This window comes from Gorilla gorilla, chromosome 10 (assembly GCF_029281585.2).
Source record: "Gorilla gorilla gorilla isolate KB3781 chromosome 10, NHGRI_mGorGor1-v2.1_pri, whole genome shotgun sequence".
In the NCBI taxonomy this organism is placed as follows: domain Eukaryota; kingdom Metazoa; phylum Chordata; class Mammalia; order Primates; family Hominidae; genus Gorilla; species Gorilla gorilla.
In genome coordinates, this window is record NC_073234.2 from 122344987 (window position 1) to 122364611 (window position 19625).

General features: G+C 39.1%; 1 protein-coding gene and 1 long non-coding RNA gene across 6 annotated transcripts in view; one reads left to right on the forward strand and one right to left on the reverse strand.

The window, feature by feature from the left end:
• The window catches only part of LOC129526012 (uncharacterized), a 56146-nt gene extending 55589 nt beyond the window's left edge, over positions 1-557 (reverse strand). Inside the window, exon 1 of the long non-coding RNA XR_008670579.2 lies at positions 296-557. This is a non-coding gene — a long non-coding RNA (uncharacterized lncRNA). The remainder of the gene's footprint in view (positions 1-295) is intronic.
• A 118-nt stretch (positions 558-675) lies between these two features.
• On the forward strand, positions 676-19088 carry TMEM263 (transmembrane protein 263). 5 transcript variants are annotated; one of them, XM_063694280.1, is made up of 5 exons: positions 818-1088; positions 2109-2176; positions 12134-12203; positions 15664-15747; positions 16147-19088. In XM_063694280.1, the coding sequence occupies exons 3-5, from the start codon at positions 12140-12142 to the stop codon at positions 16431-16433; spliced, it is 435 nt and encodes a 144-aa protein (XP_063550350.1). In that variant the 5' UTR covers positions 818-1088; positions 2109-2176; positions 12134-12139; the 3' UTR covers positions 16434-19088. The 5 variants fall into 5 exon arrangements, with proteins under 5 accessions (XP_004053863.1, XP_063550350.1, XP_004053864.1 ...); XM_004053815.5 differs by lacking the exon at positions 15664-15747 and having other exon boundaries at positions 676-1088; XM_063694281.1 differs by lacking the exon at positions 2109-2176 and having other exon boundaries at positions 863-1088.
• Positions 19089-19625: the final 537 nt, after the last annotated feature.

The window sequence follows — 19625 nt, forward strand, 5'->3', positions numbered from 1 at the left end:
CGAGGAGAGCTGCTGCCCCGGCGGGGACCACGTGGAGGGGCCTGGTCAGCAAGTGGCAAGGACGCGGCGCAAAGCCAGGCTTTCTAATGTACAATCCGCGGCTCTTTTGATACTGAACACCCACCTCTTCAACAAATTTCGAGCGCCTGGCAGGCCCTGCACCAAGCCTAGGGTGATGGCGACCCAGGCGGGTTTTTACTCTCAAGGAGCTCAATTCTAGGGCAGGGAGAAGTAAAATTTTTAAAAAAATCATAACAAACTGAAAAACACATAAATAAGCCACGTCTCTCCTCACCCCTAGCACTTAGTCACAAAGGCCTGTAGAGAGTCCCGACGAGAACTTCTGAGCAGGCCCCGCTGTCAGTCCCTGAGGACAGCAGGCAAGAGAGGTTGACGTCCCTGGACGAAGAAAGTGCTGGAGAAACTGGCGACCGTCCCACCTTCCCTAAGGCGAAGGCTCTGAATTCCGAAGACCGTTACTCGGCGCGGAACGCGGGCAGCCGCCGACTTCAAAACACCGGGCCTGGGGACCGCGGCCTACGCGTCTCCCGGGCTTCGCCCCCCCTCGCCCGATCTGATTGGATGGTGGCGGGAAGAAGGCGGGGAGACCCCCGGAGGAGGGGCGCGCAGGCCGGCCGGGGGTTCCCACGGAGGCGCCCAGGGGGCGAAGGGGCGGGAGCGGGCCTCGGACCGTCGCGCGTGCGCAATTGGGACACAGCCGGCTGGGGACTGCTGGGAGGGCCGGACCCTGCGAGAAACGGGTGGGCGTGTGCCCGGTGGGCGCGGGAGGGGCCCGGGCTGCACGAGCGCGCGTGCGCCTCGGAACTGGAGCCGCGGGAGGAGGCGGGAGCTGAGGAGGCTGCGGAGGGGGCGGGGCGCGTCGGGCGCCACGTCCGCAGCCAGAGGCGTCCGCCTCCACCACCGCCGCCACAGTCTTCCAGCTCCACATCCTGAGAGGACGCCTTTGGAGCCGCGACTGCCCGGGGTTGTGCCGGCCGCCGCTGCCGCCCAGGCCGCCTCAGCTCTCCTCGGCGCCGGCCCGCTCACTCCGCCCGGCCCCAGCCCTAGCGCTGGCCGCGACCCCGGCGGTGAGTGAGTCGGGATGCGAGGGCAGGGGCGCAGTCCCGGCTTCCTGCCCTCCTCCGTCGCCCTCTGCCGTCGGCGCCCCTGCCCCTCACCTCCCAGTGCCCGGCCTGGCTGCCCAGCGGGGCCTTGGCGAGGCCCCAGCGGGAAAGGGGGAGGGGCGGGACGAAGTTGGGGGCGGATGGAGGTTCGCTTCTGGGGCTACTCCTCCTTATACGTCGCTGACTGCCCCGCCGCGATTGGAGCTTGGGCACCCCTGGAAAGCCTCCGCCTGACTTCTTAGCATCTGGGGGTTCGGGGTTGGGGGCGGAGGAGGAAGGTGAGGGGCGTCAGCAGCCTGGGAGAGGGATGCAGTGGAGGGGCTTGGGTACTGGGCTTCCTCGCCCTGCCAACTCCTGACCTGTTGCTAAACCTCCCTTTTGGGTTGAGGCACACAAGACTTTTTCCCAGTGGACACCCCCATAGCTCTTCCTGGGTAGGAAGGCTGTATCTCCACGCCTAACCTAAAGTAAAAGTGGGAATGGAGAGGGTGCTGGCGGCGCCCAGGGGTGACAGGGAGTGCTGGAGCACCCATCCGTGCCGTCACTGCCTCCCAGTCTAAATAAAAACTGCCTGCTCTGCACACGCAGCTTCAAGACCGACCCCCCAGCTCCCACTTCCAATCAGATCGCCTGTCCTAAACCCTTCTTACATAGAAATTCTGGAGCCCTTCGGGAGTGGGGGGTGTGCTGGGTGTACAACGTGGAGCGGAGGGAGGAGGTGCCAAGCTCAGTGCTAGCCACGGCGCCTCCGGGGTCATTTTCTGCCTCCTGCCACGTCACTCACTCTGCTAAAGAAAAAAAAAAAAGATTTGTTAGTGCCTAAAGGGATCAGTAGGGAGAGAAGGGGCCACCCGGAAGGGTTTAGAAACACCTAGAGAAAAGGGAAGGGTTCTTAATTTGATTTTTGCGTCCTTGTGAACATTGTGCTAATTCCAAATGAAAATATTTGCTATATGTGATTATTTGCTGTATGCTATTGTTTAGCCTTTGAAACTTCTGCTGGTGTGAGTGCCCTCAGGGGTTCCCCAGGAATATCGATACAACACCAACAGGTAAACGCGCGCCCGTGTGTGTGTGTGTGTGTGTGTGTGTGCGCGCGCTCGCGCCCATGCTTAACTTTTTAAAAAGAAAGGGAGAAGTAGCCTTTGATAAACCCATATGCATCCTGTTTTGCTTTTTCCACTTTCATTTCTTTAGTCTTTGTTAGAACAGATGTACCAGAAACCAAGTTCAGTAAAAATTTGTCCATTTATAGAAAGCATCGTTAGAAATTATAACGGTTGCTACATTAGACAAATATACAGATTTCTTTGTGTGTGCATGGGTTTGATTTTTTTTTTTTTTAACTACAGGAAAATCTTTACCTTTCTTTGTTTCAGTTATTCGGTAGTTGCTCTTTTTCTACTTCCGGAAGATATCTCACTGGATTATATATAAACGTCTTGAGAATAAGACCTTTGTATGCTTGTTCACAAGGATGCGTCAGTGCCTAATAGAATGTTTGACACATAGTAGGAATGCAAGTATCTGTTGAAATAATGTGAAGATGGTTTACTGGTTCTCTGGTTTAATAGAGTATTGTAATTCTGCTTAATGTTTCATTTAAGGATAACCCTTAAAAATTGCCATTTTGACACTGTCAGTTATTACTCATCTAAGTGGGCACTTACGAGTTTTACTGGCAGATGACCTTTTCTTCCTTGCTAGATTGAGAGCATTTCTTGTAGCCTATTTGCTGTTGATTTAATGGCAGGGGCCATCTTTAAAAGCAGACTCTTCTTGATAGTTGGTTTAACTAGAAAAACATAAAAACAGTAAGCTGGAGTTTTAATGTACTCTGCTTGTTGGTGTATATGTTGTAAAGCTCTGTATAAATATATTTTTGAATCTCTTTGCAGTTATTTGGCAAAAAAGCTAAAACATGGGAGTGAGGATGTGGTAAAGTTCTTTTAGGTAGAATATGTAGAAGAATTTAGCTAATTCATTTATAGTCGTCTTTTTCTATTATAGGGAAATTGGCACCTACTGTTGAATAACAGGTGGTTTTAAGTGGCTTTGACAATAAACTTGTGCACTGTATTTTGTACTTAAGCTTTATATAACGTGTTAGTGTTATTTAACTTCCTTTGGTGTATAGAGGGGTGGTACCCAGAGGAAAATTTATGTACTGTTTTTGGAATTTTTTATTATGAATAAAAACTTTATATATGAAATATTACTGAAACCCACAAACAAGATTGATTCATCAAAGAAAACACGTTTCCCAAGAGGTGTTTGTTTACTTATTTCTATTATTGGAATAAATTACCCTTTAGGGAATTGTGTTGTTAATCCTTGCTCAGTGTATTTGCCAGCTGCTAAATCTATGTGATACTATTGTACTGGGCAAGAATTATTTCTCCCTATCTCTACAATGCTTAATGTAACTGCTGATGAATTTGTAGTCGTGATGTACAGTCTACAACAAAGAAGCCTTTCATATGTCACAATTTCTTAAAAACCCACTTATAACCAGTGTAGTTGGTATTGTAATAGTTTATTCACACTTCAGGACCAAAAGGTAGAACTGATTTATGTCTGTAGAATAAGTTAAATCATTTGTACTTATCTAAAGCTATTGTCTGTCATTACTGCTTTGCTTAGAAAAGTATGTGTTTTGTTTTTTTGGTAGAGACGAGGTCTTGCTGTGTTGCCCAGGTTGCTCTCAAACTCCAGGGCTCAAGCGATCCTCCTGCCTCGACCTTTCAAAGTGCTGGGATTACAGGCATGAGCCAACATGCCCAGCCAGAAAGTATGTTTTTAATAGAAACTTGTGCATTATGAGCTCCTAGAGAGCAGATATATTTGTTTCTTGAATATATAATTTGTTTCTTGAATGATTCACTAAATGGCAAGTGCCGGAAAAGTCTATTCCCACTGGATTGTAAACTCTGGTTTAGAGTAGTGCCTGTGTGTGCTTAATCACACTGAACTCCTAATTGCGTAACAGGGTGCCTGTCGCGTAATAGGGCTCAAGTATATGTTGAATTAATGATTCAGTGAGTTCAGGGCAGATAGTTTGTATAGAATTTAATAATTTTAATGTATTACTTAAGGGTAACATTTAAAAATGGTCATTTTGAATTTTTTCTTTTTTGATATGGAGTCTTGCTCTGTCGCCCAGGCTGGAGTGCAGTGGCTCAATCTCCACTCACTGCAACATCCGCCTCCCAGGTTCAAGAGATTTTCCTGCCTCAGCCTCCCTGGTAGCTGGGATTACAGGTACCCGCCACCACACCCGGCTGATTTTTCTATTTTTAGTAGAGATGGGGTTTCAGCATGTTGGCCAGACAGGTCTCGAACTCCTGACCTCAGGTCATCTGCCTGCCTCAGCCTTTCAAAGTGCTGGGATTACAGGCCCATTTTGAAATTTTTACTGTCAGTTTGATACTTGTCTCTACATATATACTCTTAAATTTTATTAGTAGATTATTTACCTTTCAGAGTTTTAGATTGGGGTCTATTTATCTTCACAGTTCCTACTATAAGAGAAACAGGTCTCCTGCAATGGTGATAATAAGCAGGATAGTAATATAAGAAGTATTTCTCTTTAGTAACGAAGTGGCAATATCCATAAAGAGGTAATATCACTAAAAGTTAGGCACATATTTGTGTGCAGGACTTTGGAATGGTTTATGTGAATGAAAAGTACAGATGACACAGTTAAGGATTTTAGCAAATACCTTTATAAGGTAACTCAGTGTCTTATGATCAAATTAGGAATTCAGGAAAAAAAATCTCAAATACTTGTGGCTTTTTAATTAATTAAAAATTAGTAATAATTTTATTACTCTAAGAGTTCTAGAGGAATTTTGATACAACATACTGGCTATTAAGGTGTGATGTACAAGATGCCCAAACATCAAAACAAAACTAATCTATTTTTTTTGAGATGGAGTTCTGCCCTGTCACCCAGGCTGGAGTGCAGTGGTGAGATCTTGGTTCACTGCAACCTCTGCCTCCTGGGTTCAAGCAATTCTCCTGCCTCAGCCTCCTGAGTAGCTAGGATTACAGGTGTGCGCCACCATGCCCGGCTAATTTTTGTATTTTTAGTAGAGATGGGGTTTCACCATGTTGGCCAGACTGGTCTCGAACCCCTGACCTCAGGTGATCCACCCGCCTTGGCCTCCCAAAGTGGTGGGATTACAGGTGTGAGCCACCACATCCGGCCCTTGTTTTTTTTTTTTTTTTTTTTAGTCCCAATGAAACTAATCTTTGTGGCACTTAGGACTTTCAAGTCTTTCTAAATAGTGAATTCCTCTAGTCTAGGTAGACATATGCCTGGCATGGCAGGACTCCAGAGTTGCTGCTTTCTTGTTTATTGATAATCCTATTGGTAACTACTGCTAATAAATTTTAAATGCAATTGAATATTTCTATATAATAATATCTAGCTTTTTACATTTCACACTCCTCTACAGAAATACTCCTAATTTAAGGCCAGAATGAACTCATGGTGGGCGTGGGAGTGGGAGTGTGGTTGGACTGGCAGGGAGAGCTGGTAAGTCTGAGAATATACCCGGAAGCAGCCCCAGGCGAGAGTGAAATCTCTTGAAAGTCTAGTTATCTTTTAAAAAAAACACAATGCTCAAAGTACTTTTCATTTCACTTTTTACTGTGTGTGAATTTAAAAATAAAACAGTATTTTAAATTACTCTAGATTAAATGCAGGCATTATGTCTCTCCTGTGTATTCTTAAGTCCTTGGCACACCACTGCCTATGTTTAAAAAGGTACATTTGGAAAGCATGACTCTAGCTTAGAGTTTTCTTTTTTTTAAACCCCAAATTTGGGCCATATATTGGTAGGTATTTCTTCTTGTGATGCCTAAAGTATATGCGGATACTTCTCTTCGCTTTGCTTCTTTTCTCCTCTCTTCTCTTCGTCCTGTCCTGTCCTGTCCTGTCCTATCGTTTGAGACAGGGTCTCGCTCTAAGGCCGAGGCTGGAGTGCAATGGCATGATCATGGCTCACTGCAGCTGCTTTAAACTCCTGGGCTTAGGCAGTTCTTCCTCTTCATCCTTCCAAATATGTGGGACTACAGGCGTGCACCACCGTGCCCAATTTTTTTTTTTTTTTTTTTTTTTTTTGTGGAGACGGAGTCTCATTATGTTTTCCTGGTCTTGACTTCCTTAGCTCAAGCAGTCCTCTAACCTCAACCTCCCAAAGTGCTGGGATTACAATATTTTCTTTTTATTCTAGTTATCCCACAAATACTATCTGGCAGCTTACAACAAAAACATGTACCAACAAATTGGTAAAAATATGTAAATAAGATACTCAAATTGCAAACCAGGGAGAAATAACAATCCAAGTAGCAGTCTTGAGGAGGTGTGGAAGTGTGGAGGAAGATAGGACACAACTGTGCAGGCCACAGGAGCCTACCTAGTTGAGCTGGGATTTTAGCTTTAAGCTTCCAGGAAGCCAAAGAGAAGGAAGACATCATACCTTTGTATCTTTTAAATATAAAAATGCCTATATCTTTAAGAAAACACGCTAAATATTTGGGGGAAACGACATTTTCTAAATAGTTACCTCTGAAGAAATTTCTTGTGTGGAGTTCCATATCAGAGCTATTAAGTGTTGTAGTGGGTAATGTCTTTAACAGTATTGTACAGTTAATATAGTAATACCCTGCATAAGGCTGTTTGTCAGGATTTCCTTACCCAAGACATAACTGTGAACAAAACTCAGTGATACCATTTTCTTAAAGCATCATGTGATTCAAGTACATTGTTTTTTAGATTATTAACTTCATCTGTGGCTAAAACTTAGAATAATTAGGATTAGATGAACTACATAATCTTTAAAAATATTTATGAATATTACTGATTTCCAAGACTTGAAAATATGTATTTTTCTTTAATTATAAAAGCAATACATTTTTATGGTAGAAAATTTATAGATGTTAATTAACTATGCATATTTCTATGTATATGTATTTATGCATATTTCTATGTGTAGGTATAAAAATACTATATACAAATACTATATATACTGTGAATATATAAATGCTATGTATACTACTTCATGCATGTGTATGTAAAATGTAAAACTTATGTATTTCTAACCCCCGCCCCCCGGCAATCTTTATTAATACTTAGGCATACTTTCTTCCAGTCTTTTTGTATGTGTTTTTTAAAAAATTGGGCATGATGATATATGCCTTTTACAGTCTCTAAATATAGCATTAGCATATTTCTGTAGTATTTGATCATAAATTATTTTCACATCTGCATAATGTATGTCTTTTGGAAGCCTATAAATTCCTCTCTTGCGTTCCATGAGGCTGTACTCATTTGTTCATTTTCAGATGTGTTTTGTTTGTTTTTACTGGCTTCTCTTTTGCTCACCTCTTAAATATGAGCTGGCCAATTAAGGCTGTCAGTCGGCTTCTCATCACTCTTTTCCTTGATCATATCACCCACTGCTCAGAGCTTCAGCTATCACTTCAAACCGCTCTTAGAACCTCAACTCTAACTCCAACTTTATGCTGAATCTCTGGCCCCTTAAATCCAATTGCCTGCTGAACAAGTGTGGATGCCCTGAAGGCATTTCAAATACAGCTTGTTCAGAAACAAGTCCTTCATCTTCTCTCAAAAGGTTTCTCTTCTGATATTCTCTGTGTTCATCATCTCTGTCTTATACTAGAAATATGACATTAGATTCTCCCTTTCATCTCACATTAATACCCAAGTTACATTCTACTTCTGACAAAAAATTCAAGTATATGAGTGTCAACCATGCATCATTGATTAAGTCTCTGGTGATAGAGTAGTGAACAAACCAAGCGTTTGTTCTCATGGAGCTTACATTTTAATTGGGAGAGACCCAAAGTAAACAGATTAGGTGAAAATGATAAGAAGAGTGGAGGGTGCTCATCTATTATAAGGTGGTCAGGGGACATCTTCTGATAAGGGGACATTTGCAGAAGGACCTGAGCCATGTACATATACTGGGGAAAAGGCTTCGAGGAAAGGATAAACAAGGAACTCTGTGTTACTAGACTGGAATGAACAAGAGGTAGAATAGTGGAGATGGCGGTTAAGTATCTGGCCTCAAAGGCAAAGGTATAAGGACTCTGAATTTTATTCTAAGCAAAATAGGAAGCAGTTGGAGGATTTTAAGCAGAGTATGACATGACTGGACTGAAAGAAGAACAAAGGTGGAAGCTCGGAGACCCATTCAGAGATTTTGCAGTAGGACAAGTAAGAGATTATGATGGCTTAAAGTGGTAACAGTAGAGGTAATGAGAAGTGGTTATATTCTGGATTTATTTAGGCAACAGAATTTACCGATAATTAGATGGGAATGTAAAAAAAAGCAGAATTCAAAGGTGACCCTGGTATTTTGGTCCAAAGCATTTATTTAGACATGAAAATCTGGCAGAGTTTAGACTGTCAGAAAATTCTATCTTACTGGACTACTAAAGTAACTAGTTACTGTATTAATCTCTCTGTCCTTCCATCTCTTCTTGCTTCAGTTAGCGTCTTAAGGCACAGATATGACAGTATAACTCTGCTCATGGGTTCTTATTGCCTACCCACAGAAGGATGAAGTCAATTCATATTATTTAGATTAAACTGCATATATCTTATGCTCTCATAAAGCAGAACTAATTTTTAAAAATTGTGGTCTTTTTCTTAATTACAAGATAGGATATAGAAAAATAATTGTTTTTAAGGGATACTGTATTAGAAATAAAAGGTAAGACTGTTGGTAGGGATTTATGGGGTGGGCACCAGAAAGTCAGTTTTGAAATATATGCGGTTACAGTCATAATCACACCTATTTTTAAACTCCAGTTAAAATATGTAAGATGTATGGGTATATGTAATTTCCCATATTTCTCTACAGGGTATGGTACCTTCTGTTGATTGCCCAGCCAAGTGATCTCCTGGATTTGTGTCTATGTGTATGGTATTAATATATAGTACTGAGATTACCATGATGAACAAGTTGGACAAAGGTGTCTGTCCTCTTGAAATTAATAGTCCAGCAGGGAAGTAAGTGGCTTCAAAATCATTATTTCTCAGAAGGGACACACATATTCTACCAGGAATTTCTGCATGTTTTATTTTGGAATTTGTTAAATAGTATTCTCATCTTAGGGTTAAGGCTAGAATTGTCTTTGATTTTTATTTTAACTATCCTAAACAGCAAGTATTTAATGAAGTTATTTGTCCTCTTCTATACAGTTTATGGTCAAGCTGAGATTCAAACTCAGGCACTCTGACCCCAAAGCCTTAACCACCATCCTGTATAATTTGTTATGATCTTACCATGATGATAAATCAAAGAAAACATAAATGTGAATGGTAATAAATGAACCTTTGTGGTTGGGGAGTTTTAAAATTAAGGCACATCCATCAAGAACCTCCTTTCCCAGTAATGTATCAGCTGAAATTCTTACTGGTTTTTCTGTGAGAGATTACTTAGCTTTACTATTACTTTGTAAATCGTATGTTTGGGATGATGTGCTAAATTCTCAAACCAAACCAGGATAAGATTAGGTGCCATTGATAAATGACCTGAGTCAGGATTTTCACTAGAGCAATTGAAAGCTATTTATTAAACACAACATGTGCTGCTGGACTCAGTAGGGGTGCAGAGAAATGTCATCTTAAGTAGGATTTACGTTTTAAAGTCATAAGAAGATGAATTCCATGAAGTTAAAATCACCTTTGAAAATTCCCATTTCTCACAACCTCTGCCTCTACCACCCTCATCCAAGCCACCAACATTTTTTGGCCTAGATTATTGAAGTTGTTTCCTAATGGGACTTTCTGCCTCTGCTGTTGTTCACCTATTGCTTGTATTCCCTACAGCAGCCAGAATGATCTTTTAAAAGATCACCTTACTCTTTTGTTCAGTGCCTTTTACTAGTTACCCATCTCACTCAGTTAAAAGCCACTCTCCATCATCACCTTCAAGGGCCTATGTTGATCCAGACCTCACTCTTTGTCTTCCTCTCCTACTGCCCTTGATGCGACCCTGCCACACTTTACTGGCTGTTCCTTCTTATTGATCCAGGTAAGCTCCCACATCAGGGCCTTTGCTCTTGCCATTTCTTCTTCCGCAAAGACTCTTCACCTAAATATCTTGTATCCTTACCTTCTTTGAGTGTCATCGCAGTAAAGCCTTCACAGACTATCCTATCTAAAATATCATATCCTCTCCCCATCCATCCTTGGCCGGGCGCAGTGGCTTATGCCTGTAATCCCAGCACTTTGGGAGGCCGAGGTTGGCGGATCATCTGAGGTCAGGAGTTCGAGACCAGCCTGGCCAACATGGTGAAACCCCATCTCTACTAAAAATACAAAAATTAGCCAGGCATGGTGATGCACGACTGTAGTCCCAGCTACTCGGGAGGCTGAGGCAGAAGAATTACTTGAACCTGGGAGGCAGAGTTGCAGTGAGCTGAGATCGCACCACTGCACTCCAGCCTGGGCGACAGAGTGAGACTCTGTCTCAAAAAAAAAAAAAAAATCACACAAAAATAAAGTATCACACCCTCTCATCCATCCCTTTTTCTCCATAGCATATAAATACCACTGACATATAGTCCTCTCTTTGTGTTTATTTTGTATTTATTTATTGCCTTTCCCCATTGGAGTATCCATTTCATGATGGCAGAGATTTTTTCCGTCTGTATTGATATATACATATATATATATTACAGTAAATTTTGAATTCTGTTAACTGCCTCTGTTCATAAGAGCTTTAAGAACCGCAAAAAGTCATCAAAATTGATCTGTTACTGATTCAGATTGGTGGTGTCATCATTACAAGAGAGGGATGTCTTTTTTTTAAGGACTTTCTCAGATAGAACACCTTAGTATTTATTTATTAATTTTTTCAAATTTTAGGGTCAGGAGTACATGTGCAGATTCATTACGTGGGTAAAATCGTGTGTTGTGGGGGTTGGGTGTACAGATGATTTCATCACCCAGGTAATAAGCATAGTACTCAATAGATAGTTTTTTGACCCTTACTCTCTTTGCACTCACCACCTACAAGCAGGCCCTGGTGTCTCTTGTTACCTTCTTTGTGTCCATGTATACTCAGTGTTTAGCTCTCATTCATAAGTGAGAAAATGCGGTATTTGGTTTTCTGTTCCAGTGTTAACTCACTTAGGATCATGGCCCCCAGCTCCACCTGTGTTGCTGCAAAGGACATGATCTCATTCTTTTTTATGGCTACATAGTGTTCCGTGATGTATATGTACCACATTTTCTTTATCCAGTCCACTGCTGATGGGCATCTAGGTTGATTCCATGTCTTTGTTATTGTGAATAGTGCTGTGATGAACATAACACGTGTGTGGTAGAACGATTTATATTCCTTTGAGTTATATCCAGAAATGGGATTGCTGGGTTGAATGGTAGTTCTGAGTTCTTTTGGGAAATCTCCAAACTGTTTTCCACAGTGGCTGAACTAATTAACATTCCCATTAGCAGTGTATAAGCATTCTTTTTTCTGCAGCTTTGCCAGCGTCTGTTATATTTTGACTTTTTAATAATAGCCATTCTGTCTAGGGAACACCTTTTTTAGTTCTGGTATACTTTTTTCTTTAAGTCTATTGTGAAATAAATTACAATTAAATTAACCAGTATTCTGTAGGAGGAAACAACATTTTTGTCGGCTAACCCCCACCTTCCAGCTCTCTTTCAGTGAGTAATTTTCAGTTGTAGTTGAAGCACCGCAGTAACAACATAGGAAAACTTATACTATGACTGCCACTCTTTGGTGGGTGTTTCACATAAGATTTATATTGTCTACTGGTATAATTTAAAGTATTTATTAAATGCCGCAGTTTGAAGTAGGAGAGAAACAAGATGAAGACTAGTTGTATAGTGGGTACAAAATGTTTATCTGAATAATGTTGATGAAATCGCAATTTAGCATGTGATAAGAGGTAGTCTCACATGTTGAGGTTAAAATGAAATGTGTATGTATGTTTTTTTTTAGGAGATCATGAATCAGACAGATAAAAATCAACAAGAAATCCCATCATACCTTAATGATGAACCACCAGAAGGTAAGTATGCATCTGTAACACTAAGAATGGAAAAATATACTGAATTAAAGTTCTGATAGTTTTTATTTTTTACTTATTTTATTTTATTTTTGAGACAGAGTCTTACTCTGTCAACCCAGGCTGGAGTGCAATGGCACGATCTTGGCCCACTGCAACCTCCGCTTCCTGGGTTCAAGCAGTTCTCCTGCCTCAGCCTCCCAAGTAGCTGGGATTACAGGTACCTGCCACCACACCCAGCTAATTTTTTGTATTTTTAGTAGCGACAGGGGTTTCATCATGCTGGCCAGGGTGGTCTTGAACTCCTGACCTTAGTTGATCCACCTGCCTCGGCCTCCCAAAGTGCTGGGATTACAGGCGTGAGCCACCACTGCCAGCCCTGATTGTTTTTATTAAAGAAATATAACCTGTTTACCTTGTCAGTAAATATGTCCCCAAAATAATTGAAGATAACATTTTTAGCTTCTAATAAGAAAGCATAGATAGTGGTGAATAGGGACACAATTTTACCATATAAAGCATAATATTTTGCTGTCATTCTTCTTTTAAGACCATTTTAGAAGTATAAGTATCCTTTCATTTGTAAAGGGTGAGGATGGATACAGAGGAAGGATGGACTGTGTTTAGTTTTGATATCCTGCATACAAAATCAGCCTAATGCAAGAGGCATTAGAGATCTGTTGTTAAACTCCTATTGTTCATTATATTGTAATTGGTACCTCTCCTCTATTAACACATGATCTTGGGATCTGCTTCATTTGTCTTTTTAAGTCATAATTCTCTTTGAGTTTGAAAATTGTGATATCATGAATCATTTTAATTCTTCAGAAACCCTTGGAAACATACCTGAATGTCCTGAGTACGTACAGAAAATGACTAGAGGCATGTTTTTGGTATAGACTGTTACTAAACTTAATCCAAATAGTGATCTCCTTGGAGAATTGCATGTTGATTACTAGGGCTGGAGGTTGTGACTCTAGGTATTATATATTTTTTCCTAGTTCTGTTACCCATTGTCTAAAATTTTCTTCCTATATTTCTTTTATTGGTAGGCAAAAATGAAATTGCTAGGAAAATAGCAACAAAGAGTTTACACTTAAGCCATAAAGAATTCAAAAGAACTATCGGAGATTGCAGTGAGCTAAGATCGTGCCACTGAACTTCAGCCTGGGCGACAGAGTGAGACTCCGTCTCAAAAAAAAAAAAAAGAACTAGCTGATTAGGTTTAGTTTAGTTTGGTGGAGGAATAGCCTGGAAAATTACTAACTCAGGTCTTTTCCATGCCTTACATTTTTAGGTTTGGAACCATGGAGTTTTGAAAAGTTAGGGCTCAGTGAGAAAGTTAACAAGGACTTTGTGAGAAAGAAATCAGGAAAGGGATAAATAAAGGCCATCCAGGGGCATGATTGTCAAGGAAGAGAACAAAGCAGAATGTCTTTCTATGCCAACCACTAAACAAGAGGAATCTGCAAAGCAGATAATTTATATGGTGATAATTAAGAGTATACTGTAGTAAAAGAGATCAACTGCATTAATTATTTATCTGATTTGATTAAGAACAATTATTTGTCTTCTTTAAATGCATGTGTACCAAATTTGGCATGGCAAGATAGTTTTACTAATGAGATATTTGGCATGAGGCAGTTATCTATTGTAGCCTCAAATCAGGATGTTGCCTTTTTTCTTAGGGCTAGTGACCTCGATTACAGAAGAATTACCAATTATGTAATCCTTTCCATCATAATTTTATAACTAATATATTCAAATGCCCATCTATATATTAAGTCTTTTACTTCAGTCATTAAAAATTTGTATTAACTATACTTATTACTTAAGTAGTTTTAGTAAAAATATTTGGTTTTTAAAATTTATAGCTATTGCTGTATCTGTATTTATGCACTATTTTGCAAAGATATTTTGACTAGTCAGATTTTCCCACTTGTGATAAAATGTAAAATCTTCAGACAATGAAAAGAAAAATTATCTCAAGGTAAATTTGTGCCTTGTGCATTGGAAAGCTCAGTTTTCAGAATTTTTTATTTTCTCCGTCAAATATTGTCAGTTTCCCCATGATACCTTCTCTGAGAACTTCATTCTGCTAGAATCTAATAGTTTTGGTGCTCTTAGTTGGACTTATGTACCCAGTAATTTACCCCTCTTTTTCAGAAGTAAAGCTTGAATTGTGTAAGTACCAAATATTTTTCCATGAAGTTTAGAAAAACACCAATGCTTATGTGTTGTTGCTGCTTAAATTATTAGGTTACTAGGCCGGGCGCAGTGGCTCACGCCTGTAATCCCAGCACTTTGGGAGGCCGAGGTGGGTTGATCACGAGGTCAGGAGATTGAGACCATCCTGACCAACACGGTGAAACCCTGTCTCTACTAAAAATACAAAAAATTAGCTGGGTGTGGTGGTGGGCGCCTGTAATCCCAGCTACTCAGGAGGCTGAGGCAGGAAAATGGCGTGAACCCAGGAGGCGGAGCTTGCAGTGAGCCAAGATCACGCCACTGCACTCCAGCCTGGGTGACAGAGCAAGACTCTGTCTCAAAAAAAAAAAAAAAAAAAATTATTAGGTTACTAAAGAGAAAAGACCTGTGTTCATTTTAAGCTGGTGCAAATTTTTATGAAATCTTTCTGCTAGTCATTTTATTCCTAAGTTTGAGCTTACATGCTAATATATGTGGCTCTATTTAAAAAAAAAAACAAAGAAAATAAACTCATGACTTAGAGCTTAATTTTTCATATTGCTATTACCTTTTATGGGGGATATCTCTAGTTTTTAAAAACTAGATATTTAAAGCACACACTCTCTTTCATAAGAATTACTGAGGCAGTAATTTTAAGTGTTAACCATATCTATAGTTTCTCTATCCTACTTATGTCTGAATAAAAATAATTTTTTAGGTAGAAAGCACGATTTTAAATGATGAATAGTTTTTTACTTTTACATAGTATTAGCTCTTTAAATACGTCAGTAAGGGAGACATAGAGCAGAGACCCAAATGTATTTACTTAATAGGGGTTCTTAAACTTTTTGGTTTCAGGATGCTTTTACAATGTCAAAAATTGAGGCCCCAGAGAGCTGTGTCTTTGTCAGTATTTACCATATTACCAATAAAAACTGAGAAATTTGAATATTTTATGCATTAAAAGAACCCATATTAACATAATTAAAATATTTTTATGAATAGTAATTCTTTCAAAACAAAAAAAATTGTGGAAATTGTGAGCAAGGTGATACTGGTTTATACATTTTAGCAAATCTCTTTAATGTTTGGATTAATGCAAGACAGCTACATTCTTGCAGCTGCTTCTGCATTCAGTCTGTTGTATTATACATCATTCTGCTTCTGGAAAACGCTGCTATAGACTCATGACAGAAAGTGAAAAGACAAATGATATTTTAATAATATTAAAATAATATATTTTAATAATATTATGAAAATAGTTTTTACCTTGTAGACCCCCTGAAATGGTCTTCGGCATCTGCAGTGGTCCCAGACCATACCTTGAAAACTACTGCTTTTTATGAAGAAGATTGTTTCGGTAATGATTGATTAAATCCTATCAAGGAAATGAAGGCCAAATATAGTTATCTTTTTATTTTTTCATGTTCCTTTTAGGATGTAAAATAAAGGTTATTTGTTAACAAAACCGTAAACCAAGGAAACATTTAAAATAGGATTCTGTTTTACAAAAGTTGTCTAGTCTCTAAAGCATTTCTTCTCATAGATACGAAGACTTAGTATTGGACCAAGATATTGTAAAAACATGTACAACTATACCCCGAAGGAAGAGCTCTTCAGTGTCTTTGAATAGGTGTGGTTGGCCTTATCAAATCAACCTCCTGTTGTGAGGAAGTCTTAGGTTACTTAATAATGTGTACTGCTCTTTTAAAGACTTGTGACTTATATTTGATTGTCTCATGATATTTTCTCTCATTAGGTTCAATGAAAGATCACCCACAGCAGCAGCCAGGCATGTTGTCCCGTGTGACTGGGGGTATCTTCAGTGTTACAAAGGGAGCTGTTGGTGCCACCATTGGTGGTGTGGCTTGGATTGGTGGAAAGAGTCTGGAAGTGACCAAAACAGCTGTTACAACTGTGCCTTCCATGGGAATAGGGCTGGTGAAAGGGGGTGTCTCTGCTGTGGCTGGAGGTGTTACAGCTGTTGGGTCTGCTGTTGTAAACAAAGTGCCCTTAACAGGAAAGAAGAAAGACAAATCTGACTGAAATATAGAGATACACTTGCGCTCCACAGCACTATAATGCCAGTGGCATTGAATTGCTAAATTATGGACTACAACCAAGTCAACTGTTTTGGACATTTATCTTCTAAACTGCTGTGTTGAAAGTATTGATGACTGGCTTTCATCTAAAAAGAAGAGACCAATACGAGCACAGTATATGAAGGTTTCTCATACTTAAGTTCCAGCTTTTTATCTGGTAAAATGTTACACTTACTCGGTTGTAACTGAAGATATGGTATGTTTGAATATTTACTATAAGTCTTTCAGTTTGACTAAAAATGTGAAAGTTGAATTTAGTAGATGATCTTCACAGTTCCATATGTATAATGTGCCAGGTAACTCACCTGCCCCTTAAGAAGGGAACCTTGAATTACATAAGCCGTACCTTTGATGTGCCTAATAGTTTCAGATGTCTTAGTTTTTTATAACCATAGTTGATTAGGCCAAGAGGCATTCATTTCTTATTTAAGCTGGCAAAATTAGCAGGAATTAGAGAAGTTTAAAAAGAAAAGATAAATGGTTTTATGATAATGTGAACCATCTTTTGTTAGTAAATATGCGTTCTATTATTTTAATCATTGATGCCTTACAAAAGAAAACATCTTTTCTAATACCCTGAATATGTGCTGTTCTTAGAATCATCTAGATTCTTTTAAAGATTGTTTGTGAAATTAGTTTTCCCTCTTTAGAATCTCAGGAGTAGTGGGGTAAAGACATTTCCTGCTGTCAGTGGATAAGACAGTGCTTGTTAACTGTTTTGGCAGTAGTTAAAATCAAATTGTACACTTCTCAGCCTGGGTTCATGCTTCATCATTAATACACCTCACAGTGCCTAAGGAACATTTACTTACTGGTCAGAAGGTATTTTGGAAGAGTTTCATATTAAGGAGGAACAAATAATAATCTTAAGTTCTTAAAAATTACCTAAAACACCGCAAATATAAAAAGAAGCCTTCACACCTATTCTGTCTTTAGGATGTCTTAAATTATTAGCAGTACACCTTTTTTAAAAACACTGTAAAAGTAACCACAAATATGTGAGGACTTACTATTTTAAATGGAATGGAATGAGCTCCATAGATTAGTTTTGAATATAAAGTATATAAAAGTGCTTCAGTGGTTTATATAGGCTTTAAAAACATGTTATCTTACAGTCCTTTAAAGCAGCCGTAGAGTTTGTATCATTTTTCAAGCCAATTTCAGTCAGGGATTTGAATTGTTTGATTATGGATGATAAATGTGTCATATCTTATTAATATGTCTCATGTCTCGTTCCTTCTTAATATGATTTAGCCGGAATTCATTTTCTTTTCGTTTCATGTTTAATTTCATAAAACGTTTAACAATTGGCATATATACTTGGCATTCCTGTCCACCAAGGATTGTAATCCAAGCCTGGGAAAATCTTAAATTTCTTTTTACTTAAATCTGGAAATTTGTCTCCATTCTGCCAACTTTTTTTTTTTTTTTTATAGTGGAGGGGAGGAAAGGGGGATGATACCTTGCAGTAAGTCAGTCAAAATAGCATGCCTGAAAATTTGAAACAGACCATTCTAACACCCAAGGCTTGTTTATAAAATACTTGAGAATTACATTAATGTGGAATCAACAGATGCAGAAGAATATAACATAACTTTTAAAAGCTTTCATGAATACCAGCAGCAATTGTAAGCAAATCTACAAAGGTTCTTGAACCTTTCTATTGTATACAAAACTGAAAAGTCATTAAGGAGTTCAACTAATCAGGAATTAAATGGTCATTTATTTCATGCAGTATGATTTAAGGTATTTCTTGGGATTCTGGTCAAATGTCATAATCAGCAAACGGGATTAAAAAAAAAAACTCCAAAATCAATAGGTGAACACTAAATAATTATCTAAATAATGGTATGGGAGAACTTGTTTCCTGCTATTTGGAAGAGACTGTTGCTTCATTGCTAGTTTGTATTTCTAACTTCTACAGTTATAGACTCCACTGTGCTTTGTGTCTGAATTTCTCAGTATAGACATTTTGTTTACTGTATGCTTGCATATTTATTTTCAACTTTGCCTGTCTTTAAAATTGCTTGAGGAAAAATGGTTGTAATTAATTTCTGCTACAGAAAAGCCACCTGGTACGTTTTGTCTCATCAGGATTGTTTTAAATTCTAAACTATAACTTTGTTCAGAGGGGCTTTTGCAATGATAGCAGAAAACTGTACAAATGTACAGTTAGTTATAGAGGTTCTTGTTGAAATGAACTTACCATCTGATGATATGTATGTACAGCTGTGTACTTGAGTCTTTTTTAGTTTACTTAGAAAGATTAGCAATTTGACCTGTTAAACAGGACTAGTTCAAGTCAAGAAACTAAGGTTGTTGTATACACCTGGAGGCATCTGTTATTCAGCTTATCCTTTGAGTGGGTATTTGGCACAATGAGGATAAACTTATGTGACCCACTTGAATGGCTGATCTAATAATGTTGACATTATGCATTCTGTACTTAGTGAAATGTCAGATGAAAATAACTGATGAATAATTTTTTTGTATTAAAGGGATGGGAAAAGAACACATGAATTTGTTAATAAAGCACTATGATCTGCAAATGATGGAATGTTTCATAAAGATCTAAAGAAATAAAGGAAACTTTAAAACAGGGTGATCTTACCATTTTTAGTTACTTTGCAGTTCAGAAAGTGCTGTAGCCAGTTTAAAATTTTTTTGATAGTAATGTACAAACATATCTTTGGATATGTATTTTGATGCTGACACAACCATGAAATACAAATATATTTTAAGCAACTCTAATAATAAAGATTGAGAGTGTAGATTTCTAGGTTTTACCCCAACTTGCCAAATCTCTGCAAGGTGGGGCCCAGGACTGCATTTTAACAACCTCTCTGGGTAATTCTTGAGTACAACAAAGTTTGAAAACTGATGGATTATAAAGCAGGGAGCACTTCTGTCTGTTCCAAGTAGCTGTGGAACCAACTGAGACATCTCACTGGAAAGAAATGACTGACTAAAAGGGGTGGCAAGGAGTGTAGAAAATTGATATTTACTGGGCATCTGCTTACCTGCCAGGTACTGGCCATACTTCTCATTTAATCAGCATGAGGGCCTTATGAAGGAAGTATTGTTATTCCCTTACAAACACAGAACAGGCTAACTTTCAATGTTAGTTGAATTTTCC

What these genes read in the sequence shown, in the direction of transcription:
- TMEM263 (XM_063694280.1), top strand. Translation starts at nt 12,140, where the DNA reads ATGAATCAGACAGATAAAAATCAACAAGAAATCCCATCATACCTTAAT. An exon ending in TAATGATGAACCACCAGAAG is followed by an intron (nt 12,204 to 15,663) that starts GTAAGTATGCAT and finishes TTTACCTTGTAG; the next exon opens with ACCCCCTGAAATGGTCTTCG. An exon ending in TTATGAAGAAGATTGTTTCG is followed by an intron (nt 15,748 to 16,146) that starts GTAATGATTGAT and finishes TTCTCTCATTAG; the next exon opens with GTTCAATGAAAGATCACCCA.